This window comes from Zea mays, chromosome 1 (genome assembly GCF_902167145.1).
Source record: "Zea mays cultivar B73 chromosome 1, Zm-B73-REFERENCE-NAM-5.0, whole genome shotgun sequence".
In the NCBI taxonomy this organism is placed as follows: Eukaryota; Viridiplantae; Streptophyta; class Magnoliopsida; order Poales; family Poaceae; genus Zea; species Zea mays.
This window is the reverse complement of record NC_050096.1, coordinates 12,221,140-12,247,659: the sequence shown is the minus strand read 5'-3', so window position 1 is coordinate 12,247,659 and position 26,520 is coordinate 12,221,140. Positions and strand designations below refer to the sequence as shown.

General features: G+C 45.4%; 4 protein-coding genes across 5 annotated transcripts; 1 reads left to right on the top strand and 3 right to left on the bottom strand.

Moving 5' to 3' along the window:
• Positions 1 to 6,685: 6,685 nt before the first annotated feature.
• LOC109940740 (protein ALP1-like) lies at positions 6,686 to 8,023 on the bottom strand. The gene is made up of 2 exons (XM_020540842.1): positions 7,794 to 8,023; positions 6,686 to 7,718 (listed from the first exon to the last, which is right to left on the bottom strand). The coding sequence occupies exons 1-2, from the start codon at positions 8,021 to 8,023 to the stop codon at positions 6,686 to 6,688; spliced, it is 1,263 nt and encodes a 420-aa protein (XP_020396431.1).
• A 1,711-nt stretch (positions 8,024 to 9,734) lies between these two features.
• On the top strand, positions 9,735 to 11,474 carry LOC100216780 (Photosynthetic NDH subunit of subcomplex B 2 chloroplastic). Of its 2 annotated transcripts, XM_020546912.3 has the most exons (4): positions 9,735 to 10,275; positions 10,400 to 10,840; positions 10,920 to 11,127; positions 11,221 to 11,474. In XM_020546912.3, exons 1-3 carry the CDS (start codon positions 9,847 to 9,849, stop codon positions 11,112 to 11,114), a joined length of 1,065 nt encoding a protein of 354 aa, XP_020402501.1. In that variant the 5' UTR covers positions 9,735 to 9,846; the 3' UTR covers positions 11,115 to 11,127; positions 11,221 to 11,474. The 2 variants fall into 2 exon arrangements, with proteins under 2 accessions (XP_020402501.1, NP_001136651.1); NM_001143179.1 differs by having other exon boundaries at positions 9,794 to 10,275; positions 10,920 to 11,414.
• A 14-nt stretch (positions 11,475 to 11,488) lies between these two features.
• On the bottom strand, positions 11,489 to 16,286 carry LOC100193503 (DEAD-box ATP-dependent RNA helicase 38). The gene is made up of 8 exons (NM_001138616.1): positions 15,913 to 16,286; positions 15,485 to 15,778; positions 15,167 to 15,394; positions 14,062 to 14,127; positions 12,724 to 13,125; positions 12,539 to 12,650; positions 12,023 to 12,108; positions 11,489 to 11,947 (listed from the first exon to the last, which is right to left on the bottom strand). Exons 1-8 carry the CDS (start codon positions 16,174 to 16,176, stop codon positions 11,885 to 11,887), a joined length of 1,515 nt encoding a protein of 504 aa, NP_001132088.1. The 5' UTR covers positions 16,177 to 16,286; the 3' UTR covers positions 11,489 to 11,884.
• Positions 16,287 to 19,909: 3,623 nt separating this feature from the next.
• Positions 19,910 to 21,696, bottom strand: LOC100284817 (uncharacterized). The gene has a single exon (NM_001157712.2). It carries the CDS (start codon positions 21,546 to 21,548, stop codon positions 20,271 to 20,273), a length of 1,278 nt encoding a protein of 425 aa, NP_001151184.2. The 5' UTR covers positions 21,549 to 21,696; the 3' UTR covers positions 19,910 to 20,270.
• Positions 21,697 to 26,520: the final 4,824 nt, after the last annotated feature.

Genomic DNA, 26,520 nt, shown 5'->3' with positions numbered 1-26,520 from the left:
GGCGCGCCGACAGGCGGGCCCATGTGGCCAGTGGCAGTAGCGCCCACGTACACTCTTCGGGTCGCTGCCCTGGGGGCCCTGCATGTCAGCACCTTCTTCTTTCTGTTCCGCAACGAACGCGCGACGAACTCGCGCGCGCGGACTCCGTCCTCCGCACCCGCCGGCCGGATTTACCGGTTCCGCACTGCGGATTCTATTGGTCCGCCTGGGATATAAAACAAGAACTCTATGGCCACCTTGCCCATCCCATGGCCGGATGCTCGACGCCCCTGTTCTTCGAGCTCGAGTTATCCTCTGCTCGGTTCTCCTATCACACCGACCATGGTGGCCGCCAGATTTGCTCCCATATCGATTCACGCCAGCGACGGGCTCTCGGGTGTCGGCTCGGAACCTCACCAGGTCACTGGGGAGGCGCTCGGGGTCGTGCCAAGTCAAGAGGATTGCCGCCGCCCTGGGAACTCGCCCTCACTGCCTGTTTGTGCCATGGCCAGGGCTCTGTGCTGCACGAATCAAGGTAAGAATAAATCCATAGTGATCGCCATGGCGTGCCCATCGTGTTACTCCGTTCAATTGGACAATGGTGCTCGGGGGAGGCTAATGGGTGTCTCGCCCGCATTCTCCACCGCGTGGGCATGGTGGCGGCGCCGCGACTTGGGTCAGTGGGGAAGAGAAGGCGTGGAGCGTTGATCTTGTGATCAACGGCTCCGGTTGGGCGATAATGTGATGAGCCACGGACCGTTGATCTCGAGGTGACTGGTCTAGATTAAACCTATGTACCGCTTCGGGGTAGGGTTGCGGTGGCCGTTGATCTAACCGCGGACGCCTCAGATTGGATCGCGGTCATTTAAAATCCAAGCCCTTGATCGCTGATCCGGTGGTCCAGATCGCGTACCCCTTCATAGATTAAATCAAGCCGTTGATCTCTAATCCTGCGATCAGTATTGCATAACGGTTGGATTCAAATGATCGATCTGATCTGGCGCATCCGTTCCTAATCGGACGGCTGTGGATTGCCCATACCCCTTCGCCGAGCCAGTTTCACAAATAAGCCCCTGTCCGTTTAGGTATTCAACCCGCAGTCCAGTCCTGAGTCTTGGTGCTATTTGCGTAATAGACCCTGTGCTTCTCTGGAATTGTGGCCGCAACCCAGGGATTGTTTAAATCAAGTAATTAATATAGGAAATGATTTTTAGTTTAAAAATAAATCAAGAAAACTTGTTTAATTCGTATTAAATTCATTTTAGCTCCAAATTGATTCATTCCAGTGGCATTAATTTTGTTTAAGTATTGTTTATTACCTAGTACCTTTGTCTAACTATAAAACTTGATTTAAAATTATTCACATGAATAACTCTATTCTAGGTATTAAATAAACTTCAGAAATTCCTAACTTAACAACCGTAGCTCCGAATTTAGTGTTTCTTGTTCCTACGATCTCGTAGCAGTGCGTAGATTATTATTACGCAGTTTATTCTTATGATTGGTGTAATGTTAATTTTAGCCTATACCATGTTTGTCTGTATTGCTACGTTTAGCAGTGAGGACACGTGTCATCTGAAGATCATCGTGGTACCTGGAATCTCAAGACCCAGGCAAGTTGTGCCCTTGATCACTTCTTTTTACCCACTCATGTTCTAATTAATCATAATGATCTGCATAGGTTAATTTTGATGGGACCCAATAGGTTACCCTAGTTTGATTATCTTTATACCTTGTTTACCACTGAACTTTTTGGGTAGTACTTGCTAGTGCTTTATGTGGTTTTGGGTATGAAGATACATTATTCATGATCACACTTTTATTATCTGTTTATTATCACTGTTCATGATAAGATCATTATGTTAATTGGAACATGGAGCGACCACCCGGGAAAACAGTGCTACCACAAGGGTATAATGGGACGCCCTTGGCTGATTAATTAGGAAAGCTAGTGGAGGACTACCTTACCCGAAAGGGGCAAGGGCAGTAGGGGAGTGGTCAGTGTAGGGAGGCCCTCGGGAGGATTTTGCTGCGATGGCGGTCCTGCAAGGGATTCCTGCATTGGAGCTTCCTATAAACTGTAGCGGGTTTTCTGAAGCTAGTGGAACTTTGTAAAGGCCTCGTAGTGTTACCCTGCCTCGCCTCCTCGGTAGAGGTGTATGGGAAGTCGCGATCCCTTGGCAGATGGGTAACATGACTTGTGGGTAAAGATGCGCAACCTATGCAGAGTGTAAAACTGGTATACTAGCCGTGCTCACGGTCATGAGCAGCTCGGACCCTCACATGATTAAATTATGGAACTTAAACTCAATTTGTCATATGCATTGCATCGCAGGTGAGTTGGTTACTTTTGATCTACTACTTAATTGGGCTGGTATTTACTTATACTTAGTAATTGCTAATAAAATTTTGACCAACTTTAAAAGCAATGCTCAGCTCTAACCATCCTCTTTGGTAAGCCTTACACTTCACGTGAGCTCCCACCTTTGGCGAGTTCATGCACATTATTCCCCACAACTTGTTGAGCGATGAACGTATGTGAGCTCACTCTTGCTGTCTCACACCCCCCACAGGTCAAGAGCAGGTACCGCAGGATGAGGCGCTTGGAGGATGCTGTGATGAGTTCGTGAGAGGTCTAGGCCGTCGTCTCCCAGTCAACTTTGGGTTGCTGGACCGTTGTCTCCTTATAATGTAATTATTTATTTTGTATAGAACTCTTGTTATATAGTAAAGATGTGACATTCGATCCTGTGCCATGATTCATCATATGTGTGAGACTTGGTCCTAGCACACCTGGTGATTATGTTCGCGCCCGGGTTTTGGATCCTAAAATCCGGGTGTGACAGCGGAAGACGAAGTCGACGTCGTCAGCACGCAGTGCCGTTCGCGACCGAAGACGAAGAGGGGTAAAATCCGCTTGCGCCGAGGTTCGTCGCGACCGATTCGTTGGCTTCCGTCTCCGACCATCAACGGCGCCATCAGATCGAGACGGATCCCCTTCGATTCGACTTGGTGGGCACTAAATCTCCCCTTCTTAAGGTATTTTGCTTTACAACTCCACGACAAATCAGTTTTTTTTCCCGATTGATTTACAACTCTAGTCGTATTTTGCTTGATTCGCCGTCTAGCGGCCCAGATCCATCCCAACTAGAGGTTTAGCATCTTCTACCCCGTCAATCGAAAACTTCAGTGAGGATAAATGTACATTACCACTGAAGCTGTGTTCAAAAATCGTAATTTTTGTTGCCAAGCCCATAGGAGCTAAGCAGCTCCAGACAACTGTTGTAGGTACGAAGTTAGGAAGTTTTTCATCCTATGATTTACGCGCCTGGTATACCATACTTTATGTTCCACGTCATCCAAAAAATGCAACAAAACTAAACCTAACATTAGGCATGCCAGCAATTATATGTACCCAGTGGTGTTCATTGGACTGTTCTTCATGTTTTCAAACTGAAGACAATGTATTTGTGCCATTTATGTGCAATGTTACCCTTTCGCACTATATGAGTATGCACCAATATAAGCGAAAACACTGAATCACTTATTTCCTGTGCCACGATATGTACTGTTCAAGACTTAAACTTGTCTTTCTCTCATGACATTACCTCTAACATTTGTCTCTGCACTTACTAGTTTCCTTTATATTTCTGTGGCACTTATTTTCCTTACCTTGATATCTGTATAAAATGTTCTTGCCAGGTTCATTCCCATGTACCTGTTAACAATTATATAACTCATATGTACAACTTCCAAGTTTGCATCTGTCTGTATGTTTTATGATTCGAAGTGTACATGTCATATGTCATCTTCACTTTACTGAATATCCTATTTTGCATTTGGACATGTTCATGTTTTTCATATGGGTAACGATACAATTTGGCTGTTACATTTCATCATCATTATGATTGATCTTAGGAAAGTGCTTGTACATATCAGTTATGATTTCGAATCTCTAGTTTGTACTTCCCTTATATTTGCTACAAGTTTGTAATGTTTTTCCTTGTTTTTATGACACCCTAGTGGTTCAAACAAAATTTGTATGCAATATTATCTGCCCACTTTTGTCATGACAAGAATGCATATGCTTTTAAAGGGTTTGAACATGTTACTTCATAAATTAAATGTTTGCAGCCCATTTGTTAATGGCATCCTCCCAAGAAGATAAGATGAAGGCTTTGATGAAAGTCCTTGTCGACTGTACCGAGGATGCCACAAAATCCCTGGGGGGTTTAGTTGATCATGCATTAGACCACATGCATGATGAAGAAATCCTAGCTAGGACATTGTTTGCCATCAAAGATAAACTAGAGTTGCTTCAGCAGGATGCCTTAGAGGCAAAAGTCCAAGCCTTTCCAGAAGTAGCTAAGTACGAGTGGGATGACATCAGTGTTGATCCTCCCTCTCCGTCACCCCCTCCAACAGTTACTGATCCTTCTGTTGACGAAGAGGAGTTCTACTGCCCCGACGTCAGTGACGAATGGTATTTCAGTGATTCAGATAGGTCTACCCGTAACAGCTACTGGAATATGTTTTAGGTTTATGTTCGCAGCGAAAGGTACATGACATCCTTTTGAACACCCATATGTCATGTATGTCTAAGTCTAAGCAGTACACTGTCCGAAGAAGTACTTAGTTCGATGTAAGGAATAATTGTAGTCGGTGAACTTTGTTCAGTACCATTTGTCATGTGTTTGGTTTAGTACTGTAACCGTGAATGCGAACCTTTTATTATAACTGCTGCTGCGTTTTATGCTTGATTTGTAAATCATGTGTTCAAATGCTTCTGCACATTTGTAACTCTTCTTAGCATCTGACTTAATTTGTCCCCTGTCCACCCTTACTAGAATGGACCCATCAAACAATGCCACTTCTTCTCAGCCCATGTCAAATTCATCAATTGGCCAGCAGTTTCCTCCTCCACCCCCTATGTGGCCGACGGCTTACATGCAGCAGAGTGGTATGGATTGTAACTTCATGGGAAACCTGAATTTTCCAAACCCTGCTCAAGGTCCGACAACAATGTGGGCACCCATGCATACAGGAAATACATCTTCCCAATCTACCATGATTCCCGCCTCTCAATCAGCTATGTACTGGAATCATTACTTGAATTTTGTCAGGAATCCTCTTGGGCCACCTGAAGTTAACCCATTTCCTGATTGCATTCCACCATCCAATACCAGTACACCATTGCAGGGTTCCAATACTATACCATCCATACCTGTGAATTTGGACTCAGATGCAGAACACAGTGTTCAAGACATCAATAGTCTTGAAAAGAATGCACCTCCTATACAGAAACCCAAAAAGTCTAAGGAACAAAACTTTACTGGCCCTGAAGATCTTCTACTTTGCACAACCTGGTTGCAAATTAGCAGTGACCCTGTTGTGCACACTGGCCAACGTAGGGAGGGCCTTTGGGCTAGAATTGAAAAAAGATACAACGAACAGAGGGGTAACTTTCCTTGTAGAGTGAACAGAGCGCTTAGCAGCAGATGGGACAAGATAAGAGCAGATGTAAGTAAGTTTGCTGGCTACTACGCAAGAGTTCTAAGAGAGAAACAAAGTGGGTTAACTGATGACGACAAGGTAACCAAAATTTTACCGACTTTAAATAATTTCCAAATGATTCTATATACATGTTAACACATTTGTAAAATGAAACCATAATTTCTACAGACATCGAAGGCGGCTACATTATTTGCACATGAGGAGAACAAAACTTTCCAGTACATGCATTGCTGGCACCAACTTAAGGGAGAACCGAAATGGGAGAGCATTTGTAGTGGACAATCGTTCCGCGGATTAAATGCAAATCCTATTGGCTCAACAGGTACTCCGTATGCTCCCACAACTGAAAATGATAGTGCATCTGCAGGGTTGACAGGAAAACGGCCGCGTGGTCGTGATTTCAGTAAATCAGAGAGAAACAAACCTGCATCATCTTCATCTCCAGAGTACCTTAGCCGTTTGCAAGAAATAACTGAAAAACAAATTAGAGGTCCATAGAAAAGGGTGAAAAGAAAGAGAAGTGCTCAGAAGAAGACAGGGAAATGGAGAAAAAGAGGTTAGAATTGGAAGCAGAAAAGGTCATCATACGGAAAAGGGAATTGAAACTTCAAGAACTAGATTGTGCTGAAAAAAGATTACAAAGGCTGGAGGCAACGAAAGAAGAAGATGTCGAACCCCAAGTTTGGATTATGATGCAAAATCAAAAAAAGAAGTTGCAAGAATTCATATTTGGTTACGAGTGAAAGAAATATTCGGTGACTCGTAATTTGAGCTTGTTTTAGCGAACCGGTTTATATTATTTGCTTATGTCAAAACGTTACATTTGTTTGCCAGACCATTATATTTTTGTTCGAACCATAAGTCGTGAAGGACAGTCGTGCTGTGCTGTTTGTTGTATGGTTTGTAATCGACAATAATTATTTGCATTTGCTGTGAACAAGTTTGGTTAAAGTTTCATATATTTCATCGTGAACGTATTCGAGGTTTGCAAATAATTGCTGCGTGTTCTACTTGGAATCGGTTGTGATGTGTAGAAATCGTTAGCAGTGTTCATGGTGTTCTGTTAAAAGAACAAGTACATGTTTCCAATGAAGATCTACTTTATTTCAGAACCGATACGTAGGACATGACAATGGAAATTACACATAGTAGAATGCAGTTCAAACAAACTTTAGCATACAAATGCTGAAGTTTACATGCTTCCACGCCGAGCCCACAAGTGCTCGACAAGATCATTTTGAAGGGAGCACGATCTTTCTTGGCGACGAAGATCGAAGTGGTTAATGACCCATTCTGCCCTTCCTTCTGCAATTAGTTGTGGTGCTTGACTGGTTGAAGTGTTATCACCAAAATCAGTATTAGCTGCAAACGGCCCTTCGTCTTCAACAATCATGTTGTGCATTATGATGCAAGCTGTTATAATTTCAGTTAAACGATTACGATCCCAACCATATGCTGGACCTCGTAGCACCGCCCACCTAGCTTGAAGAACTCCAAATGCACGCTCAATATCCTTTCGACAACTTTCCTGCATTTGTGTGAAATAGACTTTCTTTTGCTCATATGGGTGCCTTATAGCTTTTACGAAAGTTGGCCAGTTGGGGTAAATACCATCAGCTAGGTAATATCCGAAGTTATATGCATTACCATTAATTGTGTAATGCACAGGTGGCATTCGACCAGATGTCATGGGGTCGAAAACAGGTGATCGGTGGAGCACATTCACGTCGTTGTTTGTCCCGGGCATGCCAAAGAAAGCATGCCAAATCCAAAGGTCATACGTTGCCACAGCTTCTAGAATCATGGACGCTCGACCATTTCTGCCACAAAACTGACCACGCCATGCGGTAGGACAGTTCCGCCACTCCCAATGCATGCAATCTATAGAACCCAACATCCCGAGGAAACCCCTTGATTCGCTATGGTGCATGATGCGTGTTATGTCAGCTTCGTTAGGAGTTTGTAGATACCACCCACTGAAGTATGCAATGATACCTCGACAGAAATGGTGAAGGCATTCCCTAGCTGTCGACTCCCCTATTTGAATGTACTCGTCTACAGCATCTGAAGGTAACCCATATGCTAGTACCCGCATTGCCGCACATACTTTTTGTAGTGGACCTAGACCAGGCATACCAGTTGCGTCAACCCGTTGTGTAAAGTACGAATCATGTTGTTGAAGACCTTGCAAGATTCTGAGGAACAGAGTCCTACTCATGCGGAACCTAAGTTTTGAATAAAGAATATTTGTAATGAAATTGCAAATATCAAACCGTATTCGAATAATAAGAAGGGGGTACCTTCTACGAAAGACGTGGGGTGGATACACTGGGTTCTCGGCGAAGTAGTGATGATGGATAAGATTTTCTCCACGAAAATGATCTCTGTGAATAACCCGCCGAGGCAAACGGGACCGTCTTTGGAGGTGGCGTCTCGCCTCTATGTTGAGGACAAGAAGATTGACAAGCATAAGTGTTTCGTCCTCACTATCACTCGAGTTAGAGTCTTCATCGCTATGGCTGTGAGACATACTGTGAAAGGTTTGAAGTGTTGATGTACTGAACTTTGTTGTTGCATTTGTGAAGAGATGGATTGCATATATATAGGGGAGAGGAAAGCGGCTTCAGGTGGAAGGTAGTGGCTTCCCACGAAAGACAAACATGGCTTTCGTTGCAAGACTAGTGCGGCTTGCCGCACACGACAAGTGGAATTTGGTTCGCAGGAAAAAATATTTCTGATCCGAGGACGAATAAAACGTGATCACGAAATTATGCAAATTCGAATGTATTGTAAAATAATAGTAGTTATTTATTATATGTGCAAGTAATTGTAAACTAATTATTTTATAATAATTAAATTTTTTTAATACATGCGCAACATTTCGGACGTGTGCAAAATAATTAAATAAAATCAAAATTGAAGTTGGTTAAGTTAGTTATATGGAAATGGTTTTTTAATGAGTAGAGGGATATATAGGGGAAACTATAGGGGGAACGATTGCGGGACGAGTGAATATAGGGGATGGAATCTTGCTGACGTGGCTGCATAGTAACATTTAGGGGGAAAAATTTAGGGGGAACGGTTGCGTACAGTCTAAATTGTGGTAAGATATAAAAAAAATTTATTCTAATATATAGTACCTGTTCTTTTTTTTATTTCTCACGTTTAGTTAAAAATGAACTCACGGGTGATGTAGTAATACACATGAATTGATACGATATGAATGCATAGGCATTCAAATAAGATCTAGAATCTGCCACATTTTTAGGCATTCAGTCTCACTATCAGCATAAAAATCGTTCGCCTCATTCAGGTACTGCTCGTGTTCTGTTCTTCGCGCTGTACACTCGTGAGTTCTGAACTTCTCACTGCCACGTATTTTTTCCTCTCAGTTTTCTTATTGTTTCGACAATAAACAATTTTGTCATTACTTAACTATAAAAAGCTTCTGTAATCTTACCTTAGATTTTTTTTTTGTCAGCCATTGGAGGAGTACGTCAAAGAAAATTTTCATTTGAACTTTGTTGCCGAAGAGTCCAGCCAGACGTTAGCTCCGCCACTGGCAAGTAGGAACCAGCTCAAATTAAGAACACGAAAGAGAATCGGCAGGTAAGAATCGTACGTCAGGAACAAAATAGGTATCACATTCATCGTTGTCGTCTCTCTAATCCTTGATTCGTCATGATTGGATGCCTGGCTTTCGCTTTTGCGCTCATTAACGATACGGCCGATGACCTGAAGTACCATGTTCCTTGCAGATAACGAACATAAATTGACCTTGTGTGATGAAATTGATGCTTTGCAGTGCAGTGCCAACCTTAACACTAAAGTCAGTGCAGGTAACAAGCACACGAGCAAAAAAACAAAATGATTTCATCGTTTAATCATTTGAACTAAACCAAAACGAACTATGTTTAAAAGAAACTATCGTAAGCGAGAGAATGGTCCTCCGTTCCTTCTTACCGCCAGTGAATTTGCCAGAGACAGAGAGAGGGGGTTCTTACCAACGGCTGATATGAGCTTGAAAGGGCTCTTTTTAATTGTAATACTAGCAGATTAATTGTACAGGATTCGTATAAAATTTTATGCATGTGAAATATAACAACTTTTTTTTCGAGTTAGCATATATAATACATAATAATAATATCTGTAGCGAAGAGAGTGAGAGAGAGAAAAAGAGCACGAAAAAGCGCGAGAGCGAAGGAAGGAGGCGACAGGGAGAAAGTATCATCTATCCCGACCCGAGGCAGCAGGATATGAGGCTGCAGTGAACGCCGCCCGGCGTCTCGAGACGAAAGGGCTCTGATCCTCCTCCTCTGCCATTCAGTCAGTCGTCACTCCCCCGCCCTCCCAATGGCCACCTCGTCCGTGCTCCCGTTCCACCTCCCGTCCTGCGCGCGCCGGGCCAGCACCGCCGCGCGCGCCTCCGCGGCCCCGGTGGCGGCGGCGGCGGCGACGACCGCGCAGTCCCTGGAGGAGTCGTTCGGCCGGAAGGGCCTGCGGTTCGTGGCCGACCCGGCCGGCGGGGCCCCCGCCGCGGAGCTCAGCGTGCGGAACGGCAGCTCGCTGCACCTCCGCCTCGGCGACGGCCTCGTCACGTCCTACAAGCCCAAGGTGCAGTGGAAGGACGACGGGTGCCGGGAGGTGCTGCACACCGTGGGCGGCAAGGGCGGCGTCGGCCTCGTCCTCAGCGATCAGGCGTCAGGTGGCCAGTCGTCGCTGCTCGACGGCGCCGAGTGGGCCGTCAGGGACGCCGACTCCGATTCCTACGACGCCGTGCAGGTGCATTTTTTTTCCTCTCTCTCTCTATATATATCTTGTTTCCGCCTCCTGCCAAAACAAAACAAAAAAAAAAACGCGAAACACACTACCGTGTGAAAATAAATACTATATATATGTCGTCCAGGTTGAGCTCGGGTGCACCATGGGGAAGCTGGACATCTCGTACGTGGTGACGCTGTACTCGCTGAGCATGGCGACGGCGGTGATCGTCCGGAACACGGGCAGCAAGCCGGTGGCGCTGACGGGCGCGGTGCTGAGCCACATCAAGTTCGACAAGCGAAGCGGCACGGCCGTGGAGGGCCTGCGGGGCTGCCCCTACTGCTCCCACCCGCCGCCGGCCGCCGCCTTCAGCCTCCTGTCCCCGGCCGAGGCCATGAAGCGGGAGGACCCCGGCTGGTTCGGCGGCGGCGGCGGCGAGGAGCCGCGCCAGGGCGTCTGGACCATCGAGGAGGACCTCTACACCACGCTCAAGAAGAAGGTGAGCCGGGTGTACGCGGCGCCGCCGGAGGAGAGGAAGAAGCGCGTCTACAGCACCGCGCCGTCCAAGTTCACCACCATCGACCAGGTGGGTTTTGCCGACCGACCAAACTATGAGTTCTTCGAATCAAAAGTAACGTTGCTATGGTATGATGATGAATTTGCAGTATAGCGGGCTCGGGTTCAGGCTGGTGAGGATGGGGTTCGACGACATGTACCTGTGCAGCCCGGGAGGCATGTACGACAAGTTCGGCAAGGACTACTTCCTGTGCACGGGGATGGCGTCCATGTTGGTGCCCGTCGTCGTCAACCCCGGCGAGGAGTGGAAGGCGGCGCAGGTCATCGAGCATGACAACCTGTAACTTCTGTATACAGGTTGATGGTTTCTCCTCCTCACTCCCATGGGAAGCAGCTTGTGGTGTTATATGTCCTCTCCTCCTCACTCCCATGGCTCACCCTGTCTGGCAGAGCGAGGCACGGTTACATGGCGTTGGCGGCGGACACACGGCGCGGCATAGCTTGTGTCAACCTACGGGGCTTCGCCCACCAGTGTCCGACGGCGTGTGTCCGTGTAATTTTCTGCCATGAAGCCGGCTCCGCCGCATGTCACATGACGCGGTATGGAGCACAGAAAACCATAGCAAAACTTTGATCGGAGACTCATCTGAAGTGTACATTGATGATTTTTTTTCATATAAAACACATTCACTGTAAAAAAGATAGTAACACAAGCGTCTCCACGGCAAATAAAGTCTACTCTCTAGTAAAAAGATTTACAATTCCAAATGGTAATGCTCGTAACTGCGCTACAAGCATATTGCCAAATGAACACCTCTTAACGACCCTCTGCTTCATATAAAGCTCATAACACAATAGCTGTTCTAGTCTTTTAACATAATCCACAACTCTGCTGCAAAACAATCAGTCCTGACAACAGGATGAACAGAAGAGCACAGCAACGCTGTGCAGCACGCTCAGCAAAAAACAATAAAAATCACCCTGAAAATCAGTGCTGCCAACAGGATGAGCAGAAAGAGCACACTAACGTTGTGCAGCAGGCTCAGCAAAAAAAATCACCGGTCAATTGTCCTGAGCCGGAGAGCGCTGCTCACCACAGGTTTCGGTGGTTACTTTAAAGTAAACCTGCATCCTTGAGAGCAGCCTCAAAATCTTCTTCACGTTGCCAATTCCGAACCTAAAGTTAACACAACACAATAAGAATATGCATAAGAGCATAAGATAAAAGCATGCACAAGATTTAGTTACACACCTCAGGCACACTGTGCTGGAAATAGTCCTCGATCTTCTTCATCACAACATTATCGGTTTGACCACACAGCAAGTTGAACACAGCACCTGTCACCAGCAACAATTCCCAGTTAGCAACATTAATAAACTAGTAAATCTAGTCAAGTACAAAAAGTCTTATTATTTGTTTTCTTATTAACCAAATTAAAGGGCCGTTTCCATCTTACCATAAGAGCACCTAAATTTCTTTCTTAAAACCTTATAAAAAAGGATTTAAAGGGGCACTATTTTGCATCCAGGTGGAAATTCAAGCTCAAGGGTACAAACAAACAATATGCTTGACAAAGGCAGCAAGGTCGCAATATCTCAACAGCATGATCCCCAATTCGTTTCATTCCTAATAATGGCACTATTATTTGCCACAATGTACATCGCCATAACTAGTTGCTTCCTGTGACGCTGACATTTATTTAATGCAAAACCGGTGCTACTAAACATGTAATACAATTCTACAAGGAACCATAGATCCAAATTTTACCTTTCCGGCCAAAGCGCCCAGCTCTGCCAATTCTGTGCAAGTACACCTCATAATCAGGTTCATCTCTTGTACCAAATTTGATTGGCATGTCGTAGTTGATGACGAGGTTAACCTTTCAAAATCAAGCTAGAAGGTGAAAAATTTGTACTTCATGAAGTGTAAAGCAAATGGCACTCAGATAGTACCTGTGCTTGGTCAAAACCTCGAGCAAGAACATCAGTTGATATAAGAACCTTGGTGTAGCCATCTTTGAATTCCTGTATTATCTTTTCCCTCTCTGATTGGTCAAGGGATCCTTGGATTGAGGAGCACACATAGTCCTCCCTCGTCAAAGCATTGTGAACATTCTTAGTACTTTGCTTTGTTCTAACAAATATGATAACCTGGCCAACTTTCTGTCCAAATTCAAATATCTTGTCCCTTATAACCTCTATTTTTGCCGATTCATCAGGTACTTGAACTTTGTACTGTTTAACTTTTTCCAAAGTAAGCTCTTCCTTCTTCACAAATATCTGATTTCCATCCCTAATGACCTTTGTAACAAAATCCTTCACCCTATCATTGAAGGTCGCAGAAAAGAGAAGCACCTGGAAAAAAGTAGAATTAACATATGAAAAATAGCTCATCAAGTCAACTAGGCATGTGCGCTGTATGTCCAGGCAGGGTTAGCTCAAAATTGAAGTGAATGTAATTTAGCGAGAGATAAAAAATTAACCAGACATTACATAAGAATATCCCGAAGTATCTAACAGAGATACGTCCAGTAAGTAGTAACATAACAAATGACAACTGCATTTAAGCCATTTAGTTTAGTTACGTGAAGTCGGCCCTCGAGTCTTAGTAGAGTAGCTTAAAGCAGTGGAAACTTGCCATGCATTCTACTCAATAGGGAAGTTAAGTTATAGAAGTCTTTCTTCCTCTTCTGGTGAAGCTAGCTACTGTCGTTTCTATTGGTTTCTCAAGAGGCTCAAGGCAAATCCAGATTGAGATTGAGGAAAGGGAGTAAATTAAGTTTTCGAATCATTGACTCAGGCCCATTGTCGAATCCTACTGATGATATCCGTTGTGTTGGATTTGTAGCCATACAAGAAGGATCGAGTCCGGAATGATTATATATGTGAATACATGATAGTTCAGAATGATTATATACGTGAAAGACCGAAGTTAACATGGGAAGAGGTGAGATATACCCAAAGATTTAGTCTCGAATAGGAATGCATGGAAAACAGCTATCATGCCTGGACCTTGACTTGTGGGTTCTGTTGGGTTTTAACTTTAGACTGTCCCAACTTGCTTGGGACTAAAAGAATTCGTTGTTGGTGGTGGCGTTATTGTTGAATTCCACAGATACAGTGAATGGACAGATTTCAGGGATGAGATTTTTTTCCAATAAGCCTTGTTTCCATCATTAGGAAAAAGGTTGTTCCCTAGGTCAATATCGTTTCTCACAACACCTCCCAGATATCCTCTTAGCAAGCTTTTTAATGTGATAAGAAAAAAGTTAAGAGGCAAAAGAAAATTACCTGACAACCACCAGCGCTTCTTTGTATATCCCTCATCATCCTTTCAGAATCACTCCTAAAGCCATCCTGCAAGAAGAAATTCACCACTGTGAGAAAACAACTTATGAATTTACCAAGGCTAGCTTACATGATAAATAAGCTGCATGGTCATGAACAATGTCCTGAGAAACTAAGCACAGCTCCAGTTATAAAAAGAACTATCATGCCAGAAATGAAGTAGAAGACAAAGAAATCAGTTGTTTGGCAGAAATCCTTTTTTATTCTAGCATAAAATATGGAAAGTCCAAAATCATTCTAGCAATAAGGATATAGAAATCCTTTTTTTCTTCTTTTTAGTGTACATAGGAAATAGAATGTACTGCATGCTACTAGACAAAAAGTTGTTTTGTAGCAATGTAGTATACCATATGCATTGCTTGGGGTTGTAAAAGGTTAAAAAACAAATCATTACTTTGTGTTGCTAATTACTCCCTCTGTTCCAAATTATAAGACATTTTGACATTTCTAGATACATGGTTTTCACTAAATATCTAGACATAATGTATATATAGGTGCGTACTAAAAGCTATGAATCTAGAAAACCCAAAATGTCCTATAATTCGGAACAGGAGTAGAATTCATCTAATGGTTTGCGTCTAGACATGATGAAAATAGCACATCCATATTGTGAGGACACATCAACAATATCTGTTTGAAGTTTGGGAAAGGCATAACATCACAGAAAGTACCAATCATTGTATACAAGTGCATAACTTTCCTCTACTCTTGTTAAGAATCACTTAATCAGTTGGTTGTGATGTGATAGCCAAGCACAGTCAGAGAAGCTTACTATGCTTCTTGATACATTGCTCCTTACAGCATTATAGTAACCTCCCAAATACCCTATGCATAATTATGATAACAAAACAAGAATGGAACTCAAACATGAATAACTTTCCTCTACTCTTTTTAATAATCACTTAATCAGTCGGTTGTGATGTGATAGCCAAGCACAGTCAGAGCAACTTAGTATGCTTCTTGATACATTGCTCCTTGCAGCATTATAGTAACTCAAATACCCTAGGAATTATTATGATAACAAAACAAGAATGAAACTCAAACATACCTCAGCAAGCATATGATCTGCCTCATCAAACACAAGTATCTTGATGTCCCTTGTGGCCAGCTTCTTATGGGTAATCCATTTGATGAGCGTACCAGATGTGCCGATAACGATCTGGTCAGTGATCGGAGCCATTTTCGAGATCGGCATGTAGTCTTTTTGAGCTGGCGGGATTGCACAGGCGCATGTAATGCCAGTAAACTTGCCCATCCTCATGAGAACTGCCTTATTCTGCAGAGTTGGATGAAGCAAACTCAGCACTATTAACAACAGAGGTTACCCATATGATGCGAGAGCATAGTATAAGAACGGTGATTCGACCTGCTGCGCAAGCTCCCTGGTGGGGCAAATGCAGATAGCCTGGGGTATCTTGCGTTGCGGGTCGACGCGGCTGAGCATGCCGAGGACGAAACAGGTGGTCTTGCCAGAGCCGTTGTGCGCCTGCGCGACGAGGTCCTTGTAGGGCGGCGTGAGGATCATGGGCAGGGTGATCGCCTGGATCTTGCTCGGGCGGCTGAACCCCATCTCGTCGTGCAGCCCCTTAAGCAGCTCGGGCGACAGCTTCAGATCCTCGAACGTGGTGGCCGACTCGTACACCGTGCCACCCGAAATCACCTGGAGCGCAGCCAAATCGAAATTACATCAGTCAATCAGCAGCCCGAGGCCAGCGAGACTGGCTAGGGCTAGTGTCAGCGTCGGCGCTGGTGCCACCGCCGGCGGAAGTGGGGGGGAGGGGAACGGGATCGTACGGCTTGGATTTGCGAGTCGTCGGAGTCATCGAGGAGGGGCGGGCCCTCTTCGCCTGCGGCGTCGTCCACCGACGGGGCGAGGGAGAGCGCCTCGATCTGCTTGGCCTGCTCCTCCACCGCCGGCTCGGTGATGGAGGAGGAAGAGGACGCCGCGGCGGCCGCCGCCGCCGCTTCGGCTGCCGCGGTCGCCTTAGCCTTGGCCTCCTCCTCCTCTTCGACGTCGGCCCATGACTTCTTCTCCGGGGACGCCGCCTTGTCGGCCATCGCGCCGCGCGCTGGCAGATCGAGACTCGACAGCAATCAGGAGTGGTGACTGGTGAGTGGAGGAGAAACGGAGAGGAAGCAGAGAGGGCTAGTGGGTTCGTGTTTTTTTTTCTCCACTCTTGATTTGTCAAGGGTTTATATGCGTGCTAGAGCAGTTTAGCTTAGCTTTCAAGCGGACTGCCTCCGTGTCACCGTGTGTTCTCTGCTTGCGATTTACGCAGCGGGCAGCGGTTAATCCGCGCTCTCGTTGGGCCACGCCCACTTTGGCGGCGGCCGTTTGAGGATGGAGTGTGGACCGGGCCTCAGAATGGGAAGAGAGTTAGCGGCCGGTGACGTGGGTCGGGCCGTAGGAGCATGATGAGAACTAGTAGAACAATTGCATCCTATCCTTCGCGTTTAGCTCTTTTCATAAAATAATTATGTTTGGACTTCTGAAAAACTAATCTATCTTTAAATCCTGTAAATCAGCCTAAGAATTATAGCATCGAGATTACACGTTTCGATCCTATCCTGTCCATCGCGTTTTTTTATTTTAGCTCCTTTTCAATAAAAAAATTATGTTTGGACTTATGAAAAACTAATCTATCTCTAAACTCTGAAAAACTAATTTATCAACACAATTCCAGATTTTATTCAAGTCAAGGAATATTTTGACGTTCTGTTCCTAGATGAAACGAAATACTTAGAATATAATATTCTAATTAATTCCTATTATACAAGAAAAGGTCCAGATAGACTGAACAAAAAGGGCTTCATTTCTATTTTCCAATTTGGAAAATCACATATTTGTTTCCTTTGTATGAACAGAAAAATACAATGACTTAAAGAAGTTTCTATCACAAACTTTGTACCACGCATATTACTTAGAACAACGGGGAAAGTAGGATAAGCAAGAATAAAAAAATATTCTTCAGAATAGCGGTATATAAAATTAATAAGAAATGCAAAATGAAGAAAAGGTCACCTAATCTCACCTATTTCTATACCATAAAGAACCAGAGATTTAAACACTTTTTTGAATCAGCCTATGATCTATAACATGGAGATTACACATTCAGCCTTCAGGGCAATGCCACTGTTAGCATGGAGACGGTGGTTGTGACATGGCGGGACCTTATGCCAAGATCTACAACACTAAGGTTGGTATCAAAGATTTGTGGTACTAATCTCGGTACAATAGATCGTAGCATCAACCTCGATGCCACATATCCTCTGCTTCGACCTTAACCGTGCGCTGCTCTCCTCCACCAACCATGATGTCATGGTGAAAGATCTATGTGTGATTTTGTTAATTATGACAATTAGTAGATTAAAAACATCTTCAGCAGGCCGTGTAAAAGACCGTGCAAAATACTATTTTACACTGTAAATTGCATTATTTACAAAATAAACTTTAAAATAGAAAGTAAGATAGAAAGTATAACAGGAAGTCTAGTTTAATGTTTCAATGTCGTATTTTGTCTAGGTTTACTGTGCTGCTGTCGTCCTACTTTACAACTAGCTGTACGACAGTACCAAAAGGGCAACGCTTTCTCGAATGACCATATAGGGTACCAACAGACAAGAACATGCTGCTATCCTGATTTGTCCTAATTATTAAGTCAAGCATAATCCTGTCATTTTTTGCATTACCAGCTGTTACGCTTTTGCTTTGCCCTATGTGGTTGTGACATGTAAATGTAATGTCCACCAAGCGTGCAATTTGAAACTTGATCACACTGCATATATGTTCGTGTGTTTTTGGTATCGGCTTAGAGAACCTGTTGGGACTCTAAGAGTGTGTTTGGTTTAAGGAATGAAGTGACTCATCTTCTTCTCACTCTTCACGTTTTTATTTGGTTTGAAGAATAGAATGATTTGATCCATCACCACCCCATTCCTTTAGTATATATATGAGGAGTTGGTTGATTCCACCAAAATTGATAAAATAAACTTATGATACATCATCTCATGAAGTATTGGACGACTCCACAAACCAAACACACTATAAATAAATCTTTTAAAATTACTTACTTTGTCCTAAAATATAGTTCTTCCAAGATCTTTTTTCCTGTCCACGTTCAAATAAATGATAACGTATATATAATTTAAAACAAATTATATTTCGGGACAGACTAACATACAGTGTTGTGTGGGTTTCCTCATTTTTAATCAGGAATCCAAAATGCTACAAACATGAAAGTCGAACTGCAGAGGCAGAATGCATTATAATGCCAAGGAGAATATCGGCAGTCTCAGCAATTCGCGGTGTAAAGTGCAAACACACTTCAGCTTCTGAGTTGCAGCTGCAAAGTGCAAACACACTTCATCTTCTGAAGACCAGAGAGCTGTCTCCCACTCGGCAGAATAGATTAGCAATTCCAGACGAAGACTCCATTCCGACGACGAGTCACGGTCTAGGGCTGACAATGGGCTATAATTTTTGCACTATAAGATTTAAGGATCGAAGCGGGTTAGGATCGAGCTTTATTTCTAGTCATTTTTGAACTATAATTTATTTAGCGCCTTGACATTTTGTGAAGAACTATTTAGATCACAATCCGTTACCAGGGGTGGTCACGGATGACATAATAACGGCATCCTAGTGGCTGTCTCCATGAACCATGATATAGTAATACATAATCTTCACGTTTAGTGATGGTCCACCCATAGAATCAGAAAGAAACTGAAGTGTACTATGGCTGACCTTCAAATCCTGATGGCTAGTTAAAAGAGAATAATATACAAACTAACAGCTCAACTTGATTGTAGTAACTCGAATTAGAAAGGAAACAAAAAAGAGATTTTGCAGTATTTGGGAAAAGAACGTTTGCTGCTTTGCGAATTTAGACTGATCAAGAGAAAATATCTTATCAACCATTTGGAAATACCAACAGTTGGCCTCTTGCTTTGCCCTATGCCACACAATATTTACCCAAGGTGCAATTTGAAACACGTCACAATGCACATCTGTTTTGGTATCAGCTTTAGTGATGAGTCAGTCAAGACAATGACACAATAACCAGCAAAAATACCTCACCAAACCCAGGAGTGCTCACCAGAACTAACCTTGAGGGGTAGTTTGGAAGCTCCATTATCCCAAAGATTTATATTTTCCTAAAGTTCTGTTTATTCCATTATTTTGTGAAATTGTAATCTAACTAATAGAGTAAGCTATTTTTTTAGAACGTGACATTACATACATTTGCAAAATTTATATATAAGTCTATTTTAAATTCACGCGGTGAAAGATATAAATTGATTCTATAGATTTACATAATAATAATCTTCTAATGTACAACTTATAACACACTTTTATACTTACTTTTTTATAGCGTAAGTGTAGACTCTCTCTCATACGATTTAGGATAATATTAAAATATATTATATATACAAATATATGAACTTAATTAGTTTATGTTTAAATTATAATTATTAGAATGAATTCGATTGTGATGAAACAAGCGGATCTGAAAATTAATTCATTTTCTATTGAAAAAATAGAAATTCGAAAAAAATAGAGTTTCTAAATTAGCCCAAAATGAATCTTCATTCTTTAGGGATGGATGCAACTACCATCACATACAAATACAAGGGTCTGTGCTTAGTCATCAATGATATGGTCCAACCTATATGAAAACAATAATAGCAATGGATAGATTCACCCGACATAAAGAATTTCCATGAGAATCTTAGCAAAGTGAATTCTATCTCTGAAGATGATAGAAAATTAGAAACCAACAAAATTTGCTCCTTTTTTTTGAAGAGGCAAAAACCAAGCAACCTTCGTATTAATGTTTTATATAAGCTTCGACAAGTCACTCCTGAATAGCTGATCTCCATCGAGGCGAGGCAACCGGCCATCTACCTTATTCCTTATTTCCAGCAAAAACACATTACAACTGCAATGGTGATACATAGAAATGAAATTCCATGAACACATAACAAAAGCGAGAGAGGAAAAAAAACATTGCAAAATACAGTAGCCGTTACGTTATGGTACTAATACTACAGATAGATCCCAGTGCGCAACGCGAGACAGCTCTTGCACGAGCTCACTTATGCTAGGAAGAAAGACTGAGTAGCAATACCAAATGATCATAAGCACAAGGCAATCAAGGGTTCCTGGCTTGGAAGTCCTTCATGAAGGCGACGAGCTTCTCGACGCCGGCGAGCGGCATGGCATTGTAGATGGAGGCGCGGACACCGCCGACAGACCTGTGCCCCTTGAGCTGCACCATGCCCTCCTTGGCCGCCTCGGCGATGAACTGCTTCTCGAAGTCCGGGCCCTTGGCCAGGGTGAAGGGCACGTTCATGTGCGAGCGCACGGACTTGTCGACGGGGCAGACGTAGTACCCTCCGCTGGCATCGATGGTGTCGTAGAGGGCGCCGGCCTTGCGCGCGTTCTTCTTCTCGACCTCGGCGAGGCCGCCCTGCGCGAGCAGGTCCTCGAAGACGAGACCGCAGACGTAGATGGCGAAGCAGGGCGGGGTGTTGTAGAGGGAGGCGTTGTCGGCGTGCGTCTTGAAGTCGAGCATGACGGGCGTGATGGGCTGAGCGGCGCCGATGAGGTCCTTGCGCACGATGGCGATGGTGACGCCGGAGGGCCCGACGTTCTTCTGTGCGCCGGCGTAGATGACGCCGAAGCGGGAGACGTCGACGGGCTTGGAGCAGAAGTTGGAGGACATGTCGGCGACGAGGATGCCCGACCTGTTGCGGGGCTCCGGGTAGTCCTTGAACTCGACGCCGTGGATGGTCTCGTTGGAGCAGATGTGGAGGAACCTGGCCTCGGGGTTCTGGGCGATGGCGTCGAACGGCGGGAGGGCCGTGTACTTGCCGTCTTTACCCGACCAGGCGACGGAGGCGGCGGAGAACTTCTTGGCCTCCTTGAAGGCCTTGTCGCTCCAGGATCCGGACACGACGAAGTCGGCCGGGTCGGAGGGCCCCGTGCAGAGGTTGAGCGGGACGGCGGCGAACTGCGTGGTGGCGCCGCCCTGGAGGAAGAGCACGGCGTGGGTGTCGGGCACCGCGAGGAGCGCGCGCAGGTCGGACTCGGCCTTCTTGATGGCGGCGTCGAACTCCTTCCCGCGGTGGCTCATCTCCATGATGCTCATCCCGGAGCCGTGGTAGTCCACCAGCTCCGCCTGCGCCCGCTTGAGCACGGAGAGAGGGAGCGTCGCGGGACCCGCCGCGAAGTTGTAGACGCCGCGCTCCACCTCGTCCGCCGCGGCGGCTGCGGCCGGGGACGGCGCCGCCACCGCCGCGCACGAGATCCTGGCGGCGCGGACCGGGAGGCGGACGGGAGAGGCGGCGGCGGACGCCCTCGACGGCGCGGCCGGGATCGCGGCGCGCTGGAGGAGGAGGGAGTGCGGCGTGGTGGCGGCGGCGGCCATCGTGGGGATGAGAGTAGAGGATGGAGAAAGGTTTTTGGGCTTGGGCCGGCTGCGTGGGCGACTGGGCGTGGTGCGGAAATGGGGAGAAAGGGGGCGGCGAGATCTATAGGAAGGGAGTTGTTGGGAAGAGGAGGTGTCAGAATCGGGGGTTGGTGCTGCTGCTGCCTACTGAATGATGTGTTGGTTGGTGGGCCCGTTCGGCAGTGAAATGAAATGCTGCGACCAACTTGAACGCCGTGACTGTATTCAGGTTGCACATCTGGAGCAGTTTCTCTTTTTTCTGGTGCAGTTGTAATTTATACAGATAATAAAAGTATTATAGAAGCAATATAAGCAAGTATAGATTAAAGCCAAACTAACAGACTTTTTTGTTATGATCTGGTCGTAGCTCCATTGTGTTGGAATTAGGCCAACTATTATGCCTAAATTCAAATAAGAAAGCCAAAGTAGTGTAAGAGTGGGCATAGGGATTTAGTCTCATATTGCTTATCTAAGAATGAGCGAACCAACTTATGGTTTGTTCGGTTAGCTCTTAATTCATGTGGATTGAGTAGAATTGAGTGAGTTTAAATCCCATGCAAGTCAAACTTCTTATTTTTTTTCCAATCACATCCAATCCATAGGTAACGGAAATAACCGAACAAAGCCTTATATGTGAGAGTGTTCACTACTTTTCACTAGACCTGTTCAAATGTCGGGTCGGGTTCGATGTCAGGTCAAGGTTGGGTTGTGGATTATTTAGCACAGCCCATATCCTGTCGTGTGTAATGTCGGGTCGGGTTGGCCCGTACCTCCCCATTGGACGTGTCGGTTCGGGTTTTTTGGCTTTGGGTCAGGTTTTTCGAGTTGGGTCGGGTTTTGGGTAAAAAATCATGGCATGTACTCCGCATGTGAATTGTTGTGGGTCAAAAACTATGGCCCGTACCTACCTGTCACATTGGTCGGGTCGGGTCGAGGTTTTTTCGGTCGAGTCGGGTGGCCCATCCTCAAGTCTACTCCTCACATGAGACAAATAAAGTGCTATGGACGTTGCCACACACTCACTCGCGTTTCATGTTTTTTATCGCGTGACTTGTGACTTACGACGATGTTCTAAATGGTGGTTTATTTTTTGCCTTTTGTTTTGGTTATCGAATACTACACCTAGACTATCACGTCAGCTGAGAGTAATGGGCATGCATGTTACGTGTGAGATCTCCGAGCGGTTGCACGTAGAGATACTCGAGGAGGCGGTTCCTGTAATTTAGCCGATCGAATCAAGAAGTTTGTTGCGACCCCTTCTATAAAAGGGGACGTCCTTCAGTCTGAGGACACAGGAACAACAACCGACTCATCTTCTTTTTCTCATCTCTCTGCGTCGTCGCTTCTCTGTCATGTCGTACCTTCGTCTGCCGTGTAACATATCAAGGGAGAGCGATGCCTCGAACCATCACCGGTGATTTGACGACCCACAAGGGTGCCGACGAATCAGATTTCTGAGAAGTGCTTCATGTACGTTGTTGGGGCGAAGGCGAAGACGCCACCCTTCGCTCGATGCCTTCGACGTAATCGTCGGACCAACGGAGAAAAGACAACAGGCAGGCTCACCCTTCGTCCCACACATCATCGGACGAAGACCTGTGACGAGGTCGTCTCATCATTGCGACCTCGTCCAGCATGGAGGCCCACGTGTGATCCGGCCCATTGTAACAGGCCCTGCGTGGCCGCTGCGCGTTACAGGCCTAATTTGTAAAGACATCCCTGTAATTACGGTATGTAACCCCGCTTTATGGGAATATTCCGGGGATAACCTAGATGTCTGAGGGCACATGTGTCCTTAACACAGGACGCTGGGCACTCAGATACCTATAAATACCCCCGCACAGTGCCCTTGAGAGGCTAGATTAACAGAGCTTTTGCCATCTCGTGCGAGAACCCTGTTTACGTCAACTTTCGCTCGTGTTCCTCACCATCGCTCGTGGAAATCACTTGAAAGTCGCCTAGAGGGGAGGTGAATAGGGCAAATCTGAAATTTATAAACTTAAGCACAACTACAAGTCGGGTTAGCGTTAGAAATACGAACGAGTCCGAGAGAGAGAGGGTGAAAAACAAATCGCAAGCAAATAAAGAGTGAGACACAAGGATTTGTTTTACCGAGGTTCTTTTCTTGCAAACCTACTCCCCATTGAGGTGGTCACAAAGACCGGGTCTCTTTCAACCCTTTCCCTCTCTCAAACGGTCACTTGGACCGTGTGAGCTTCTCTTCTCAATCAAACAGGACACAAAGTCCCCGCAAGGACCACCACACAATTGGTGTCTCTTGCCTCGGTTACAGTTGAGTTTATTGCAAGAAAGTATGAGAAAGAAAAGAAGCAATCTGAAAGGGAATTAGGCTTACACCTAGTTCCTAAATAGTTTTGGTGGTTGAAATGCCCAACACAAATAATTGGACTAACTAGTTTGCTCTAGTATATAAGTTATACAGGTGTAAAAGGTTCACACTAAGCCAATAAAAAGATCAAATATTGGATTCGACAAAGGAGCAAAGGGACAACCGAAGGCACCTCTGGTCTGGGGGCACCGGACTGTCCGGTGCACACCGGACAATGTCCTGTGCACCACCGGACAGTGTCCGGTGCACCAGAGGACTCCAACTCTAACTCACCACCTTCGGGAATTTCCAGAGGCACTCGCGCTATAATTCACCGGACTGTCCGGTGTACACCGGACAGTGTCCGGTGCTCCTCTGAAGATCTGCCTCAGGAACTCGCCAGCCTCGGGAAATCAGAACGGCTGCTCCGCTATAATTCACCGGACATGTCCGGTGTACACCGGATTGTCCGGTGCAACTCCGGAGCAACGGCTATTTCGGCGCCAACGGCTACCTGCGACGCATTAAATGCGCGCGCTGCGCGCGCAGAAGTCAGGCGTGCCCATACTGGCGCACCGGACACTCAACAGTATATGTCTGGTGCGCCACCGGACATCCAGGCGGGCCCAGAAGTCAGAACTCCAACGGTCGGAATCCAACGGCATTGATGACGTGGCTGGGGCACCGGACATGTCCGGTGTGCACCAGACTGTCCGGTGCGCCATCGACAGACAGCCTCCACCAACGGTCAAGTTTGGTGGTTGAGGCTATAAATACCCCAACCACCCCACCATTCATTGCATCCAAGTTTTCCAGCTTCCAACCACTATACAAGAGCTAGCATTCATTGCAAAGCACACCAAAAGAGATCAAATCCTCTCCCAACTCCACACAAAGCATTAGTGATTAGAGAGAGTGATTTGTAGTGTTCATTTGAGCTCTTGCGCTTGGATCGCTTCTTTTCTTTCGCATTCTTTCTTGTGATTGAACACTCACTTGTAATTGAGGCAAGAGGCACCAATCGTGTGGTGACCCTTGCGAGAAGTTTGATTCCCAAGTGATTTGAGAAGAGAAGCTCACTCGGTCCAAGGGACCGTTTGAGAGAGGGAAGGGTTGAAAGAGACCCGGCCTTTGTGGCCTCCTCAACGGGGAGTAGGTTTGAGAGAACCGAACCTCGGTAAAACAAATCCACGTGTCTCACTTCATTATTCGCTTGCGATTTGTTTTGCGCCCTCTCTCGCGGACTCGATTATATTTCTAACGCTAACCCGGCTTGTATTTGTGATTATTTTTGAGAATTTCAGTTTTGCCCTATTCACCCCCCCTCTAGGCGACTTTCAATTGGTATCAGAGCCCGGTGCTTCATTAGAGTCTAACCGCTCGAAGTGATGTCGGGAGATCACGCCAAGAAGGAGATGGAGACCGGCGAAAAGCCCACTACAAGCCACGGGAGCACTTCATCGGAAGAGTCCCGCACCAAGAGGAAGGAGAAGAAGAGCTCCTCCAACAAAGGGAAGGAGAAGAAATCTTCTTCTCACCACAAAGAGAAGAAGGAGAGATCTTCCTCTCACAAGCCACATCGGAGTGGGGACAAGCACAAGAGGATGAGGAAAGTGGTCTACTACGAGACCGACACTTCATCAACATCGACCTCCGGCTCCGATGCGCCCTCCGTAACTTCTAAACGCCAAGAGCGTAAGAAGTTTAGTAAGATCCCCTTACACTATCCTCGTACATCTAGACATACTCCATTACTTTCCGTTCCATTAGGCAAACCGCCAACCTTTGACGGTGAAGATTATGCTAGGTGGAGTGATTTAATGAAATTTCATCTAACCTCACTCCACAAAAGTATATGGAATGTTGTTGAGTTTGGAGCACAGGTACCATCCGTAGGGGATGAGGATTATGATGAGGACGAGGTGGCCCAAATCGAGCACTTCAACTCCCAAGCCAAAACCATACTCTTGGCCTCTCTAAATAGAGAGGAATACAACAAGGTGCAAGGGTTGAAGAATGCAAAGGAAATTTGGGACCTCCTCAAGACCGCGCACGAGGGTGATGAACTAACAAAGATCACCAAGCGGGAAACGATTGAGGGGGAGCTCGGTCGCTTTCGACTTCGCCAAGGGGAAGAGCCACAAGACATGTACAACCGGCTCAATACTTTCGTGAACCAAGTGCGCAACCTCAGGAGCAAGAAGTGGGATGACCATGAGGTGGTTAAGGTTATTCTTAGATCACTCATTTTCCTTAACCCCACTCAAGTTCAATTAATTCGTGGTAATCCTAGATATACTCAAATGACCCCCGAGGAAGTTATCGGGAATTTTGTGAGCTTTGAATGTATGATCAAGGGCTCCAAGAAGATCAACGAGCTTGATGAACCCTCCACGTCCGAAGCACAACCGGTGGCATTTAAGGCGACGGAGGAGAAGAAGGAGGAGTCTACACCGAGTAGACAACCAATTGACGCCTCCAAGCTCGACAATGAGGAGATGGCTTTAATCATCAAAAGCTTTTGCCAAATCCTCAAGCAACGGAAGGGGAAGGATTACAAATCCCGTTCCAAGAAGGTTTGCTACAAGTGTGGTAAGTGAAAGGGAAATGTGCCCTTGGGCC